The sequence below is a fragment of the Sceloporus occidentalis genome, unplaced genomic scaffold (genome assembly GCF_023333645.1).
Source record: "Sceloporus occidentalis isolate IW3139 unplaced genomic scaffold, rSceOcc1.0.p SCAF_14, whole genome shotgun sequence".
In the NCBI taxonomy this organism is placed as follows: domain Eukaryota; kingdom Metazoa; phylum Chordata; class Lepidosauria; order Squamata; family Phrynosomatidae; genus Sceloporus; species Sceloporus occidentalis.
Genome location: NW_028316994.1, coordinates 12,189,204 through 12,205,657, shown reverse-complemented (window position 1 = coordinate 12,205,657; position 16,454 = coordinate 12,189,204). Strand labels below are relative to the sequence as shown.

The 16,454-nt window shown below is 39.2% G+C and overlaps 1 protein-coding gene across 1 annotated transcript; it reads left to right on the top strand.

The window, feature by feature from the left end:
- Positions 1 to 1,095: 1,095 nt before the first annotated feature.
- Positions 1,096 to 15,968, top strand: LOC149303999 (vomeronasal type-2 receptor 26-like). The gene is made up of 6 exons (XM_089480902.1): positions 1,096 to 1,358; positions 2,892 to 3,069; positions 3,356 to 4,216; positions 5,056 to 5,283; positions 13,080 to 13,206; positions 15,067 to 15,968. The coding sequence occupies exons 1-6, from the start codon at positions 1,096 to 1,098 to the stop codon at positions 15,966 to 15,968; spliced, it is 2,559 nt and encodes an 852-aa protein (XP_089337028.1).
- The last annotated feature ends 486 nt before the right edge of the window (positions 15,969 to 16,454 follow it).

Sequence of the window (16,454 nt, the reverse complement as noted above, 5' to 3'; positions counted from 1 at the left end):
TTATTTCATTAATTTTTATTATTGCTTGTTTTTATTTTATTTCATTAATTTTTATTATTGCTTGTTTTATTTTATTTTATTAATTTTTATTATTGCTTGTCTTTATTTTATTTCATTATTTTTATTATTGATTGTTTTATTTTATTTCATTAATTTATTATTGCTTGTTTTTTATTTTATTACATTAATTTTTATTATTAAATATATACACCCCTGCTTTGTTTTTTTATTATTTTTTATTATTAAATATATGCAAGTGCATTTTCTGTGTATTTATGGCGATTTGAATGCTAACAAGTCTGCCTTTCTTGGCCAATTATAGTGGTGATGATGATGATGATGATGGTGGTGATATTGATATCAACAAGCCTCTGAGGCACGGTCAATGTAACTTGCTGTGATTTTTACAAACTCATGCGCAGTGAAGAAAAACCACAGTCCCTTGCCCAAGTACACACTTCTGAGAAGTACAGTTGAACCCGAGGGCAAGTCCATTTCTGCCATCTGTCTAGGAATAATGCCAAAATGTCCTCCATTTTGATCATGCCTAAAAAACATGCATTTATATTAAGATTTTTTAAAAAAACCCTCAATTTTTTCACATGTCCTCCATTTTTTAAAAAACGTGTCCTACATTTGAAAATGTTGCCCTACATTTGTCCTACATTTGTCCCGGTTTGGAGGTCCTGACTTATGGCAACCCTACACACAGCAGCAGCAACAACAACAAAGATGTGCCCTAAGTTTCTTCTTATTAAAGCTCTTTCTGTCCCATTGAAGAGGATCAGAGAAAACTTCCACAGAGATCCATAACAGACCTGTTTACTTCTGCAATGTTGCAGGCAATGGATAGTTTGGAAAAGGCAGTTATTTCCCTTGTAATTATCAAATTGACAATGATTACTTCTCCAAATCTCAAGAGAGGTGCAAGGCTAAAGAAAATGATCAAAATCACCAGTGCTGTTAAGCTGAAGGCAAATAATAGGCAAGGCACTATCAGTCGCAACTTTGGGTACATTGCATTGTACAATCCTGACTGAATGGCTGGTTGAGTGACTTATTCAGATAACACTGCTCAGCAGTTATTGACTGATGATGAAGTACCGAGTGCATTGTCATATAGACCAGTCTTCTTATCAGACAGTGACTTTCATACTCTTTCTGTTACTGCTATTGCCTCAGTTACTGTGCGATGTGCTAGTTGCTACATGTAAGATCAATGACAGACAACCAAGAAATCCCAAGTATTTTCAGCCAGGAGACCTCATCATTGGTGGCATTATTTCAATGTTCTACACATTTGCCCACCCTGTCAACTTCAATGAACATCCTGCTGATGAAATCCTGGATGACCTTGTGTAAGGAATTTGTTTCTTATCTATATCATGATGTGGAAAATATCAACCAAGAACCCCTTTTCCTCCAGGAACAAACTTATTGTGGCATAGGCTTCAAAAAAACCAAGTTAATATTTGATGAAGTGAATGTTAGATTGTTGTTAGATTGTTAGAATGTTAGATTGTTGTGGTCCATATGTCTTTCTCTTCATTTTAGAAAGTTTACCCTGTTGTTTTCTCTGCCATTGTTTTTCAATCTATCAGCTGTTTCTGTCTGGGGGTTTGAACCCTTGTGGTGTGGATTTAGTACAAGAGGAATCAGAGAGGTCATGGTTGTGGTACTAATGCCACATTCATAAAAGCTCCCCCAAACTTGCTTTACTGGTCAGCAGTTGCTCTGAAAGACGAAGGTCCATTCTGCTGGTGAATGAGGCACAAGTGGATGAAAGTTTGGAAATGGGGTCTTGTGTCTGCTTCTCATGCCTTCTCCCAGGCAGTGGCTACTAATGTTGTATTGAAAGTAGAGGTACTTTTAAAATGAGGGGGATACAAAGTATGGCAAAGTGGGAGAGCTACAGGATTGCTTTTGGCAGATCAAGAGGGAGGGTGGGGAGGAGGTAGTGGGGCAAGGAGGTCAGCCTAGTTAAACAGCTTCTGCAAAGTCATAAATAGTCCCACAAATGTGGATGGCTATCTTTATTCTCTTCTTTTCACCTGCCCTAACCCACCCATGTACACTGTTCACCCATCCTTCAAAAAATATGGATTAAGAGGGGAAAGCATGAAACCTGGAACCAAAATCTAGCATTTTCCCCATCTTACATTATTTTTAAAAATGTAATGCCTTGGTTATGTTCTTGCCATAAAAATGTAATTAGTTACAGATAACTATATTACTTTTACTGAATAATTCAAATCTTAGAAATTGAATCAATATTATAAGCATTTCTAGAACATGAGGGAGCAAAAGATATCATAAAGTCACCAAGGCCAGTCTCAGTAAGACACTCAAAACACTGGGCCCTTGTTATCCACTGGACTTTGGTTCCAGGATCCTTTGTGGATACCAAAATCTGGGGATGTTCAAGTCTCATTAAACATAGTGGCACAGTAAAATGGTGTCCCTAATATAAAACAGCAACATCAAGGTTGGCTTTTTGGAATTTATTTATTTTTAAATATTTTCAAACCATGGGTAGTTGAATCCATGGATAAAGAATCTGTGGATACGGAGGGATGGATGTATTTGAAACTAGATTTTGAATATTTCATATTTCAGAGCAATCACAAGTCCAGAGACATAACAAATTCAGGTCAGTTTCATCACACCTCCTTGAAGTGTGACCATAGAATATATATTTTTGTATGATGCATTTCCTACACTTAAATGGACAAGTGGCACATATCATATTCTGATGGAGCATGTCAATCTCACTGCAGGTTTGTGACCCACACCTATCAGCATACCCTAGCCTTGGTATTTGCTGTAAAGGAGATCAATGATAATCCCAAACTCTTACCCAACATCACTCTGGGCTTCCAGATCTATAATAGCCATTTCCTTGTAAGATGGACCTATCTTGCCTCAATAGAGCTACTCTCCACACAAAGAAGAGTCATCCCAAACTACAAATGTGATATGCAGGATAATACAGTAGCAGTCATTGGAGGCCCTAATTCAAATGTATGTCTCTCCATGGCAACTATTCTCTCTTTCTACAAGCTGCCACAGGTAATGTGCATGTGTTTGAAGGGGCACCCAGAAGATTTCAGCAGGGCAATTTTGCTTCACTTGCACCTTTGGTGACATTCAGAGGATGGAAAATGGTACATAGACCCTCTCCTTGCCTGTTGTTTAAGGATGAGTCCTAACTTAGAAATAGGGGTATTTTGGTTCTTCTGAAGCTGTGTGTAGCCACATTGTCTGTTTGTGGACTGTCATGGAAGAAGACAAGCAGAGTTGTGGAAATAGGTCTTTCTACTTCCTATCTCTTGAATTCTCTGTATTATCCTTCTAGATTGGATATGGCTCTTCTCCAGTGATGAAAGATGAAATACAACGAGTTCTCTTTCAGCAGATGTTTCCCAACAAGGACCTCCAATACAATGGGATTCTCCAGGTGCTGCTGTTTTTCCGCTGGACCTGGATTGGAGTGATTTTTATATCAGGCGACAGTGGAGAAAGGTTTGTCCAGACTGTACTTCCTATGTTTTCCCAAGAAGGTATCTGCTTTGACTTCATAGAAATGCTGCCATTCTTATATTTAATCACCAGTATAACAGACATGATGGCCAAGTGGATTGAAGCATGCAATGTTGTGCTGAATAGTACTGCAAATGTGGTGCTAGTACATGGAGAAATTCACACCATGATATTTTTGAAGATGCTTCCACAGGTTTCAGAAGTTGAAGATATACCCATGAGGACTAAAAGTAAAATCTGGATTATGACAGCCCAGATGGAATTCACATCCATGCCTTTTCAAAGGAAGTGGGACATAGACATAATCCATGGTGCGATCTCCTTTGCAGCTCACTCAAAAGAGGTGTTGGGGTTTCAGAAATTTCTTCAGATGAGAACCCTTGCCTCAGAAAAAGAAGATGGCTTCATCAGGGACTTCTGGCAACAGGCCTTTGGCTGTTTCCTCCCCACATCCATGACTGAGAACAAGGCTGAACCTGTCTGCTTTGGGAAGGAGAGGTTGGAAGACCTTCCTGGCTCTGTTTTTGAAATGACTATGAAAAGCCACAGTTACAGCATCTACAATGCAGTCTATGCTGTGGCACATGCTTTGCAGTCCATGCGTTCCTCCCAATGGAAGCATAATACAATAATGGAGGGAAAGAGATGGAAGTTTGTGAGTCAACAGCTGTGGCAGGTAATTACTGTCTTGAGCATGGAAGAGAACTTCTCATATCTCCAAGGGCAGCCAAAAGTCAGTAGAGCAGGAGTGAGCAACTGTAGCAGATCTAGGAGCCAATATTCTCCTCCCATGATCCTCCAAGGACCATGTGGACAAACATGCCAAAAGAACAACAACAGAAACACCAACAAACCCACAAAAATTTGAAGTGTTTGGAAATGCATTTCTAGGTTTGAAAAATAAGTTTTTTGTTTTTTGTTTTATGTTAGACAGTGTAGGCCCAGCAACTTAAAAGGTGAAATGCCACTTCTGGATGATTTCAGCAGAGGCAATTTACCATTACAGAATTATAATGCTCCTATTCCTTGTTCTGTTCTTTGGCATCCTGGAACTTTCAGTAGACATGCCAGGCAGTCGAGTGCAGATTGCCACTGTAATGTCAAAAGAACAAAAGCAAGAGATAGTTCATTTTAATCTATGCTAAGTGTGTTATGCCCTGGTTCTAGTGCCGAATATGCCACACACCATCTGGATTGCTCACCTCAGAAACAGTGTTTTGGGGGGGGGGGGGGGTGTTGTCCGATGAGGACGATGCCAAAACAGGGAGGGGGACTTTTGGAGAGGCACAGGTTTATGTTTCTTCATTATCTTCTTGGTTATTAGAAGAACAGAGATCTGCTGTGAGATTTTAAGATGTCTCCAGTAACTGGACTCTTACCATCTATCTGGAAAGCAGTGCTGTAAAATTAGTTGTAAAATATTGTTGATTTTTTATTATATAAGTGCACAGATTCATCTATCCTTGTTATTCATCACTTTTTCTTTTCTTTTTTTCCCCTTTTGCTTCATATCAGCTCCACAGGTATCTGAGAAATATGTCCTTTAACAACAGTGCTAATGAAAAGATTTCATTTGACAAAAATGGGAGGACAGAAGCTGGATTTGACATTATCAATTGGGTCACATTCTCAAACCACTCCTTTCTTAGAGTCAAAGTTGGAAAGACTGATTCAATCACTGTCAGGGACAAAATGTTAGGCATTTTGGTGGATACTATTGTCTGGCCCAAAATATTTAACCAGGTATATTCTATAGTAGGGATGGTGATGTGGTTCCTTATTTCATCATTGCATAACCCATACAATGTAAAAATATATTTTCTTGATGTAAGCTGTCCTAATATGGCAGGCTTTTTCTTGTTCATCTTAATAAAAATTTGCACTTTAGCACAAGTTATTTTGATGTACTGGAAAATCTAATAACTATTGGCATGTACAAAAAATAGCATTCCTTGTTTGGATCTTTTATTTGTTTGGATCTTTATGATGACGAGATTGTCTATTGGCTTTGTTAGTTGTTTGTGCTTAGGACAGAGTTTTACACCAAGTATAGATTGTGCAAAATGCAGATATTGTTTGTTTGTGTTTTTTTTTAAAAAAAATAGCATTTCAATGTCATGGCAGAGGTAAAATTTTAGATATGATTAAAAATCTCTCGGGGAAGGAATCTGCATAGATCTATTGAGAAATATCTTTTTCTCAATCTACTTGTCCAGACGGTATTAAGTATCATATAGTCATTTAATAGTGAGATAGGTCTATAATTCTTTGCTAATGTCTCATCTATATTTTCTACATGAATCACTGTAAGATAGAAATTTCTCTAAGAATATGGCATCCACCCTTTTTCTAATAATCACAATGTTTTTTAATGGCTGATGTAGCTCGTCTTGAAATTTCTTGTAATATGCTGCAGATGGTACATCTGGGGCTGACACTTTTCAGGATTTGATCATTTTAATTGTTTCAGCAAGTTCTATAGTTGTCACATAGTTGTTCAAAGCATAATTTGTCCAACTGGAATTTATCCAAATAGTCTTCCATATCTGAGATTTTTTTTCCATCTAAACTGCTTTTGCTCTGTTTTCAGGGACATCATGATAAAATTGTGATCTGAAATGGTGTGTGTGTGTGTGTGTGTTTTTTTTTTAAATGTCCATACTGTTTATTAAGTTAGCTTTACTCTTTGAATTCCAGACCATATTTACGTTGGGAAAAGATTCATTATTAGCTCAAAAGAAAGCATAGTATAATCAGATTTTGAAGGTTTAGTTCAGATATCTTTCATAACACATTTTCATAAAATGTTGATTTCTCATTATATGAGCCATAAATACCCATTTAATCTTGCCATTCCAATTTATTTCAACAATTACACATCTGCCTTGTCCATCTTCAAAAATTGATTTAGGTTGCAATGTTTGATTTATATAAAAGATTTATTTTGTTCTTGTTTGCCAACCCAAACTGTAGCCCCATACTTTTATGCTGCAAAAGTCTGCAGTCTTCCCCCCCCCCTTGTATAAGTCTCTTGAAGACAAATAATTTAATATTTGAGATTTTTAATACCATTTCTCCCCTTTTCTGGGGCAAATTAAGTCCATTTATATTCCACTAAATGATTTTCAAATTCATTTGGGTTGTTTTATAATGGTCGGTTGTTATTATTATTAGTTATTCTCAACAACTTCCCAAACATTTCAATGTCTCTTTCTGGGACCTCTTGTTAAGGAAAAAGCAACATGGGATATACAGTGAATGAAATAAAACATATATGTGAGAGTCAGGGTGACTCAGCAGAAGCAATTAGGAGCCACACAGGTGTATAAGGTAATGGAATTAGCAAGTCCTGAATGCCAAGGACAAAAATGCAAAGTGGATAATTGAACACACCTGAGAATTGTTAAGTGGTCAAGGCTGAGATGATGAAATCATTAATTCTGGGTAGAAACAAGAGAACCAATGACTGTGGATGTACACGCCCACTGGGTGGATACTGACAAGAGTGGGTGGTATGATCCAAGGACTATAATAATGGCAACGAAACCTAATGTATTTTGTGGGTAGTAGCAGTGAGTAGTGAGGAGTATTATTGGAGTTGTGTTGGATAGTTTTGGAGCTGTATATAGTAGAATAAAGTAGATCTTTTATATAAGACTACTGAGTTGTCTGGTGTCTTGGGTGAAGATACAAGAACCAGCTGGATCCTGAAGAAGTGGGAAGACTTCTGTGGAAGCAAGAGTGAGAAGGCTTGGAGAGTTTGTCAGGGTCTTCAGCCTATTCTCTGTAACTCTGCTGCTTTTGAAGCAAAGCTTTAACCACTGGCCAAAACTGGTCAGCGCCGGTGCGTAACAAGGTGGTGAGTTCGAGCCAGAGGTGAAGAGCTACAACTCCCATCATCCCTGACAAGGGTTATGGGCCCAGATACTGCAGCACCCAGCATCCACAGAAGCTGAAAGTTCCAGAGAGTGGAAGACAGTTTTGTGGAAGACAGATCAGAGCAAGCTGTTTGCGCTGCACTGATAAGCTCCGTGAGTAACTCCTCCTGTGTTTTGATTAAGCCCGAAAGGGGTCAGCTGTGCATACTCAGAAGGACTGTGTCAATTGAGTCACTGCACAAATTAAGATGGAGATTTTGAAGTTCAGTAAATTGAATAGAAGCAACTACTCCACCTGGAAGATTTATGCCCAGTCCCTACTAGTAAAAGAAAGTTTGTGGGAAACTGTTGAAGCCGGGCTGCCAGCAGACCCTACTGCAGCCATAAAAGAGAAAGATAACAAAGCCAAAGCCTGTCTTTTCCTAATGCTGGAAGAAGACTTGATTAATGATGTCAGAGATAAGGAAACCGCCAAAGATGTGTGGGACACTCTGCAGAGACTACACACTCCTTCTACTGCCTCTGCAAAAATGCTATGGTCAAAAAGAATTTATAGGCAGAAGATGGAAAAGGGCCAGTGTGTAAAAGAGCATTTGAAAACGATGCAAGATTTGTTTGTGCAGGCTGAGCTAAGAGGAGTTGAAATAAGCAGAGAACAGCAATGCTACATACTAATTGAATCATTAGACCCTTCTTGGGGGAACATTACTAACAGCCTTCAAAACTTACCGGAGGCAGAGTTGACGAGAGACTTAATTGTGGCCAGAATTCTGGAAGAAAACCAGAGGAGACAGTCTGAGAAAAATGACGCAGCAACTTCTAAGACTGTGCCAAGTGAGCAAGCCAAGCCTGATGTACGTGGGCTGGACCAGGCAGCTTCTTCGAGGGAGCAACGGAGATGTTTCTACTGTAAGAAGATAGGACATCTGCAGAGGCAATGCAAGCAATTGGCTGCTGATAGAAGCAAGCAAGAGAGCAGATGGCAACCACGGCACGACCAGAGGCAGAAGCAAACCAAGCCGCCATTTTTGAAGGACAATAGAAATAATAATAAGGTGTTTGCCACCATGATCAAAGAAAAACGAAGTGCTAATTCTAAATGGCTTGTAGATTCAGGAGCTTCGTCCTCTATGTGTAATAACATTAACTTAATTAGTGAAAGGAAGCCAGCCAATGTAAATGCTGTAGTTTTGGCTGATGGGAATGAGCTTAGTACTGTAAATCAAATGGGAACAGTTTACATTCCAGGGCTGAAAGAAAACTTTAATGATGTTTTGCATGTGAAAGAATTAGAAAACAACTTGTTATCAGTGAGCAGATTAACAGACAGAGACTACATAGTCACATTTGAAAAGAACTTGTGTAAAATAACCTTGAATGGGGAACTGCGTGGCATAGGTTTGAAAAAGGATAAGATTTATTTCTTAGAGGAAAATGTTGATAATTACAAGGTAGAGAGTGCTAACAATATTGATAATGTGCCAATGCACAAAGACTGCATACATGAGCTCCACAGAAAATTTGGCCATGCAAGTTTCAAGTGTTTAAAGAATTTAATAAGCATGTGTCCAGATCTAAAAGTAGCAGAATGCAAAAATCATTTAGACTGTACAGTTTGTAATCAAGTCAAGGTCAGAGCTTTTCCAGTAGCTAAGAAATCCAGAAGAATTGCTCAAAGACCATTTCAGTTTGTACATGCAGATGTAGCCCAAGCAAATTGTTTGTCTCTAGGAGGAAGCAAATATTTCCTAGTAATTGTGGACAGATTTTCAAGATATGCTTTTGTAAGAATATTGAAAAATAAGTCTGATGCTGGGCAAAGTTTGAAAGCATGGGTAAGAATGATTGAAAGACAATTTGATAGCAAAGTAGGAACTATTGTTACAGATAGAGGTGGCGAATTTTTAAACAACCAACTGTACAATTGGTTTCAGAAGGTGGGGATAAGACATGAAACCACTAACCCTGCTTGTCCAAGTGAGGATGGTTTAGCAGAAAGGGAAATCCAGGACATTAAAAGGATATCTGCTTGCCTGATGGCAGATGCCGGAGTTAAAGACAGCTTCTGGGGTGAAGCTACTCTGACTGCCATACACATAAGCAACAGGTTGTATCATTCAAAGATTGAAGACATTCCCTACAGGGTCTTGTATGGGAGAGTGCCAAATTTCAAGTATTTAAGAGTTTTTGGACAATATGCACATGTGTACATACCTGCTTGTTTTAGGAGAAAAGGAGAACCAAAAAGCAAAAGGCTTAGGTTTCTAGGATATTCAGGGAATAGCTACAAATTTCATTTGGGAGGAAGAGAAGTACAGTACTCTAGGGCCTGTTACAGACAGCCAAAATAAAGCTGCTTCGAGTCACAGTGGAGGTATGGTGTTTCAATGATGCATGTGTCCTAAGAGTCCAGAAGCCACACCAAAGCCACGCTCCAGTCCTTAGGGTTGGAGTGTGGCTTTGGTGTGACTTCTGGACTCTTAGGACGCATTCATCATTGAAACACCATACCTCCACTGTGACTCGAAGCAGCTTTATTTTGGCTGTCTGTAACAGGCCTAGGTCTGCAAATTTTGAAAGACATGCTGGCTGGGACAAGCTGCATGCCAATAAGGAAGTGTTCTTAAGGTTAGGTAGCTCAAGTGAGCAAGAAGCCCAGACTGAACCAACTTCAGGAAACGGAGGGGTTTCAGTCAAGCCAGAAGCCTCTACTAGCAGTAGTGGTAGTACCTCAGATGGGGAGACACAAACAAGACCAGTAACCACTAGAATGACAGAAGACAAAAGGTTTAGCAGAAAGACAACAACTTCTAGTGCAGACAGTGATGAAGAGAGAGGCAGATCGACAGAATTCGTACCCAGGCGTAGTCACAGAGTTAGAAAGTCGCCAGATAGATTTGTTGTGACACAGGCAAGAGCTTGTACAGTAATAGAAGAGCCTGAGAGTTTTGAAGAGTTGGAAACTTTTTCTAGGGAAGAACAGGAAAGATGGTGTGAAGCAATGGATAGTGAATTTAGTTGCTTGGTGAACAAAGATGTGTTTGAAATTGTTGATAGACCCAGAGATAAGAAAGTGATTGGCTGTAAATGGGTATATAAGAGAAAGGAAATGTCTGATGGAAGCATTAAGTACAAAGCAAGATTGGTAGCTAAGGGTTTTGCACAACAGCAGCATGAGAATTTTGATAAGACCTATTCTCCAACAGCTAAGCCAGAAAGTTTGAGAATGGTGTTAGCTGTAGCTGCAAGAAGGAATTTAGTTGTGGAACATTTTGATTTTGAAACAGCTTATTTAAATGCAACTTTGGATGAAGAAATTTTTATGGAACAGCCACAAGGTTTTGAGGAAAATGGAAGTCAGAAAGTTTACAGATTGAAGAAGGCATTATATGGTTTAAAACAGAGTGCTAGAGCTTGGAATTTGTGCATTAATGACGAGCTAGTTAAGTTAGGATACAAGAGAAGCGTAGCAGATGCTTGTGTTTATACAAAAGGAGACATAGTGTTAGTGATTTATGTGGATGACTTGTGCGTAGCAGCAAAGTCAAAACAGGAAATTGAAACAGTTAAGAGAGAGTTGTCAGAAAAGTTTGTTTTGAAAGACCTAGGTTTGTTGAAGTCTTATTTAGGCATTAATGTTGAATGGACACAAGAAGGACATTGTTTGTTAAGCCAGAGAAAGAAGATAGAAAACTTGATTGAAAAGTGTGGACTACAGAATGCTAAGATAGTTAAAGCTCCAATGACAACTGGTTTCGTTTCTGAACCAACAACCAGAGATTTTGAGGACAAGACATTTTTCAGGAGCATAATAGGATCTCTACAGTTCATTTCTTGCCACACTAGACCAGACATTTCATATGCCATTAACGTTTTATCTAGAAGACTTTGTGATCCTAAGGTTGAGGATTGGACAGCTGTGAAACATTTGTTAAGATATTTGAAAGGGACTATAGACAAAAAGTTAATCATCAGAAGCAGTAATGCAGATTTAGATTGTTTTGTAGACAGTTCATTTGCTTCAGAATCAGGAGACAAGAAGTCAGTTACAGGAATGATCATCAAGTATAGCGAAAGTCCCATAGTATGGAGAAGCAGAAAACAAACAAACGTAGCGTTAAGCACATCTGAAGCAGAATTTGCAGCTTTAAACGAAATTGTGAACGAGGTACAATGGCTTGAACAATTGTTAAATGACTTAAACGAAAATTTCAAAGTACCTGTGGAAATTCTGGAAGATTCACAATCATGCATAGCAATGGCTGAAACAGAAAGTTTGAAAAACAGAACCAAATATGTGGGTGTAAGATACCAAAATGTAAGAGACATGGTTCAAAAAGGAGAAATAGAGTTGAGGTACATAGAAACACAAAATAACATAGCAGATTTGTTTACAAAAGCTTTAACAGTAGAGAAACATGAAAGGTTGACACAAATGGTTGGAATGACATTGTAAGCCACATACAATATTTTATTTCGGAGGGGATTGTTAAGGAAAAAGCAACATGGGATATACAGTGAATGAAATAAAACATATATGTGAGAGTCAGGGTGACTCAGCAGAAGCAATTAGGAGCCACACAGGTGTATAAGGTAATGGAATTAGCAAGTCCTGAATGCCAAGGACAAAAATGCAAAGTGGATAATTGAACACACCTGAGAATTGTTAAGTGGTCAAGGCTGAGATGATGAAATCATTAATTCTGGGTAGAAACAAGAGAACCAATGACTGTGGATGTACACGCCCACTGGGTGGATACTGACAAGAGTGGGTGGTATGATCCAAGGACTATAATAATGGCAATGAAACCTAATGTATTTTGTGGGTAGTAGCAGTGAGTAGTATTATTGGAGTTGTGTTGGATAGTTTTGGAGCTGTATATAGTAGAATAAAGTAGATCTTTTATATAAGACTACTGAGTTGTCTGGTGTCTTGGGTGAAGATACAAGAACCAGCTGGATCCTGAAGAAGTGGGAAGACTTCTGTGGAAGCAAGAGTGAGAAGGCTTGGAGAGTTTGTCAGGGTCTTCAGCCTATTCTCTGTAACTCTGCTGCTTTTGAAGCAAAGCTTTAACCACTGGCCAAAACTGGTCAGCGCCGGTGCGTAACAAGGTGGTGAGTTCGAGCCAGAGGTGAAGAGCTACAACTCCCATCATCCCTGACACCTCTTCCTTCAACATTTTGAACAGATTTCTCACACTCTCCAAAAAGCTTATTGTATTTATTGCATTAGTGGTCATCAATCCCTCTAGGGATATCCAGCAAAAGGTTATAACCTTTTTCCTGAGTGCTTCAACTGAAATTTAAACTCTGAGTTTTTTCATCATTCTTTCAGGAATTTCTTTAAACATAATTATTTCATTACCATTTATTTTAAGCCTTTTCTTAAAATATGGTCTCGATTTTTGGACTCTGGTGCTTTTATGTGTGAAATAAATTATCACATCTCTTGGGAGCTTTTTTCTCTGTGCATCAGCAGAGTTTTGCCTGTATATCACTTAAATCTTTCATCAGAGCTATTTATAACACTGCTTATAAGACTACTTCATATGATTTTTATTTCAGAAAGACTAGCATACGTGCATTACTTAATTTTGGTACACAAAATCTCAATATATGCTTCCTGAATATTAAAATGTTTCTCTTTTTATTCATACACAGACTCAACCACTTTCTCTGTGTACTCAGGATTGTCATTCTGGTTTTAGAAGAGCAGAGAAAGAAGGGAAGCCATTTTGCTGCTATGACTGCATTTCTTGTTCTGAAGGGAAAATTTCAAGACAGAAGGGTATGAGATGTCTTGCATCGAACTGCAATTAATTAATTACTTGGCTGTGATCCCTCAGAAGTATACAGTGGACCCTTGTTATACGCTGGGGTTTGGTTCCAAGATGCCCTGTGTATAACAAAATCCGTGTATGCTCAAGACCCATTAAATATAATGATATAGCAAAATGGTGTCCCTTATAAAAATGGAAAATTAAGGTTTGATTTTTGAAATTTATACTTTTTGGAACATTTTCAAACCGTGGATGCTCGAATCAGTGTATAAAAAATCCTTGTATAAGAAGGGCCGACTGTATTTGTGTCTGTGCCTGTTGACTTATGACAACTGTATGAATTTCATAGGGCATGGAATACTTAGAGTTGGTTTTGCTAGTTCCTCCCTCTGAAATACCCTAAAGCACCTGGTAATTGTTGGTAATTTCCCATCCAAGTACTAGCCAGGGCTGACTCTGTTTAGTATCCAAGATCAGACAGGATCTAGTGCCTTTAGAGCAGTGGTTCTCAACCTTCCTAATGCCGCAACCCTTTAATACATTTCCTCATGTTGTGGTGACCCTGGTCTCGGTTTCTAAGACCATCGGAAATATTTGTTTTCCAATGGTCTTAGGTGACCCCTGTGAAAGGTTGTTCAACCACTAAAAGGGTTGCGACTCACAGGTTGAGAACCACTGCTTTAGAGCATTTAGGCCCTCATCAGATGTATGACACCACCCAATTCTCATTTGTTCTCTCTCCCTGCCCATTTTCTTGATTGAATGATGCTTACACGTTATAAGGAGGGATAGTCTACTGTACCCAGAGTATATATGTGCTCTTGTGAATAGATCCAGTATCAAAAGAGAGGAAAGATATACAATTCATTGTAGCTAGAGAGGTGAATATGGAGGTTATATTAGCTTTTTATTTGTTATGTCAAGGGAGAGAGGACATCTACAGTACTGAGGATTGGCTTCCCATGGGCATAAGACTCTAAAGTGAAGAGAATCCCTCACATAGATTATTGCATAAATAATTGCCTGAGTGGTGCAAACACAGTTTCAGGTACTTGTTGTTTTTAATGTGCCTTTATGGCATCCCAGGGGCTGCATCTGCACTGAAGAAATGGTCCAGTTGGACATAACTTTAACTGTCATCCCTCAGTGCCATGGAATCATGGGAACTGTAGTTTTGTGAGACATTTGGGACGTTATCGCATGGGCCCGGAGGAAAGCAATTAGAGCAGGATGAAAGGGGGCGAGATGGGAATGGAACGGGGAAAGGATGTATTTCACCGCATGCCAGAACACCGCCAATACCACTGGAAGTCCCCATTCCCTTACCCATCCATGCCAGAGAGGCCGATTTTCCGGAACTGTTTATTATTATTATTATTATTATTATTATTATTATTATTATGTTCAGAACAGTTCCTGAAAATCAGCCTCTCTGGCATGAATGGGGAACAGAACGGGGACTTGCGGCGGCATTGGCAGTGTTCCAGTGTGCGGTAAAATGTGTCCTTTCCACGTTCCGTTCCCATCCTGCCTCCTTTCATCCCACTCTCATTGTGTTCCCCCAGGCCCATGAGATAACATCCTTAGTCTTCTCTATCAGAGAGCTCTGATGCTGCATCAAACTACAATTTCACTGCAAACTACAAGTAGTGTCAAACTGGATTATTTATTTATTTATTTTATTTTTTATTTTGCAGTGCGGATGCAGCCTAAGGCTGCCGGGTTTTCTGGGGCTGCAAGTGTGTCACACAGTGGGTTTCCATGGCTGAGCAGGGAACTGATCTTCACAGTCGTAGTCCAATGCTCAAACCATTACACTACTTAGCATTTTCTTATTTTCACTCCTTTCTCTGTTGTTTTGTTTTTAGATCTGTATCACTGTCACCAATGTCCAGAAGACCATTATCCAAACAAAGACAAGGATGGGTGTCTTCCTAAATATATCAGCTTCTTAAGTTATGAAGACCCTCTGGGGATCACTTTAGCCACTATTGTCTTTTCTCTGTCTTCTATCACAGCTTTGGTGTTTGGGGTCTTCTTAAAGCACAAGGACACTCCTCTAGTTAAAGCAAACAATCAACACCTGACCTTTACTCTCCTAATCTCTCTGCTGCTCTCCTTCCTTAGTGTTTTCCTCTTCATTGGACAACCTAGGAAGATGACGTGTCTTCTGCAACAACCTGCTTTTGGCCTTATCTTCTCAGTAGCAGTTTCTTGTGTATTGGCCAAAACCGTAATTGTGGTTCTGTCTTTCATGGCCACCAAACCAGGATCCAGAATGAGGAAATGGCTGGGGAAAGGACTGGCTAATGTTATTCTTCTTTCCAGCTCCCTTATACAAGGCATTATTTGTACCACGTGGCTGGCAACTTTTCCTCCATTTCCAGAGTTAGACATGCAGTCAATGTCTGAGGAAATAATCCTGCAATGTAATGAAGGGTCAACTACAATGTTTTATTGCGTTGTGGGCTTTCTGGGCTTTCTATCCCTTGTTAGTTTTACAGTAGCTTTCCTAGCCAGGAAGTTACCTGACAGCTTTAATGAAGCCAAGTTTATCACTTTTAGCATGGTGATCTTTTGCAGTATTTGGTTGTCCTTTTTTCCAGCCTACCAGTCTACTAAAGGTAAATACATGGTGGCTGTGGAGATGTTCTCCATCTTGACTTCCAGTGCTGGGTTACTAGGCTGTATCTTTTCCCCCAAATGTTATATCATTCTGATGAGGCCTGAGCTGAATAATAAGCATCAGCTAATGAAGAGAAATAATTAATGAACCTATAAGTATATACTCTCAAGCTAGTAAAACTGAGCAGAACTCATATACAGTATGACCCTTGTATCCATGCAGGATACATTCCCAGACTTACTATGGATAGTGAAAATCATAGATGATAGTAAATCGTATATTTCTATCAGGCTTTGACCATACACCCATGCCTGCTGTTGTTTGATCACTACATGTTGATTGGTGGCCACCATCCATGGTTAAGATAGTCCAGTTGTAAGCATGGGACATTATGATAGGTGAATGGTGGATGAGTTTAACTGTACGTTTCTGAATGACCTCCTGATGTCTTTCTGATGCTGTGTGGGAAGCATGTGGCCCTTCAGCTGTTCTAGGAACAGAACTCCCAGCATTCCTTATCTTCGGCTGTGTTGACTAGGGCTAGTGGGAGTTGCAGTCTAATAACACCTGGAGGCTTCCTTGGTTCCCATTTTTGTTCTAATGATACATTTGCACTATTGACTTTACTGC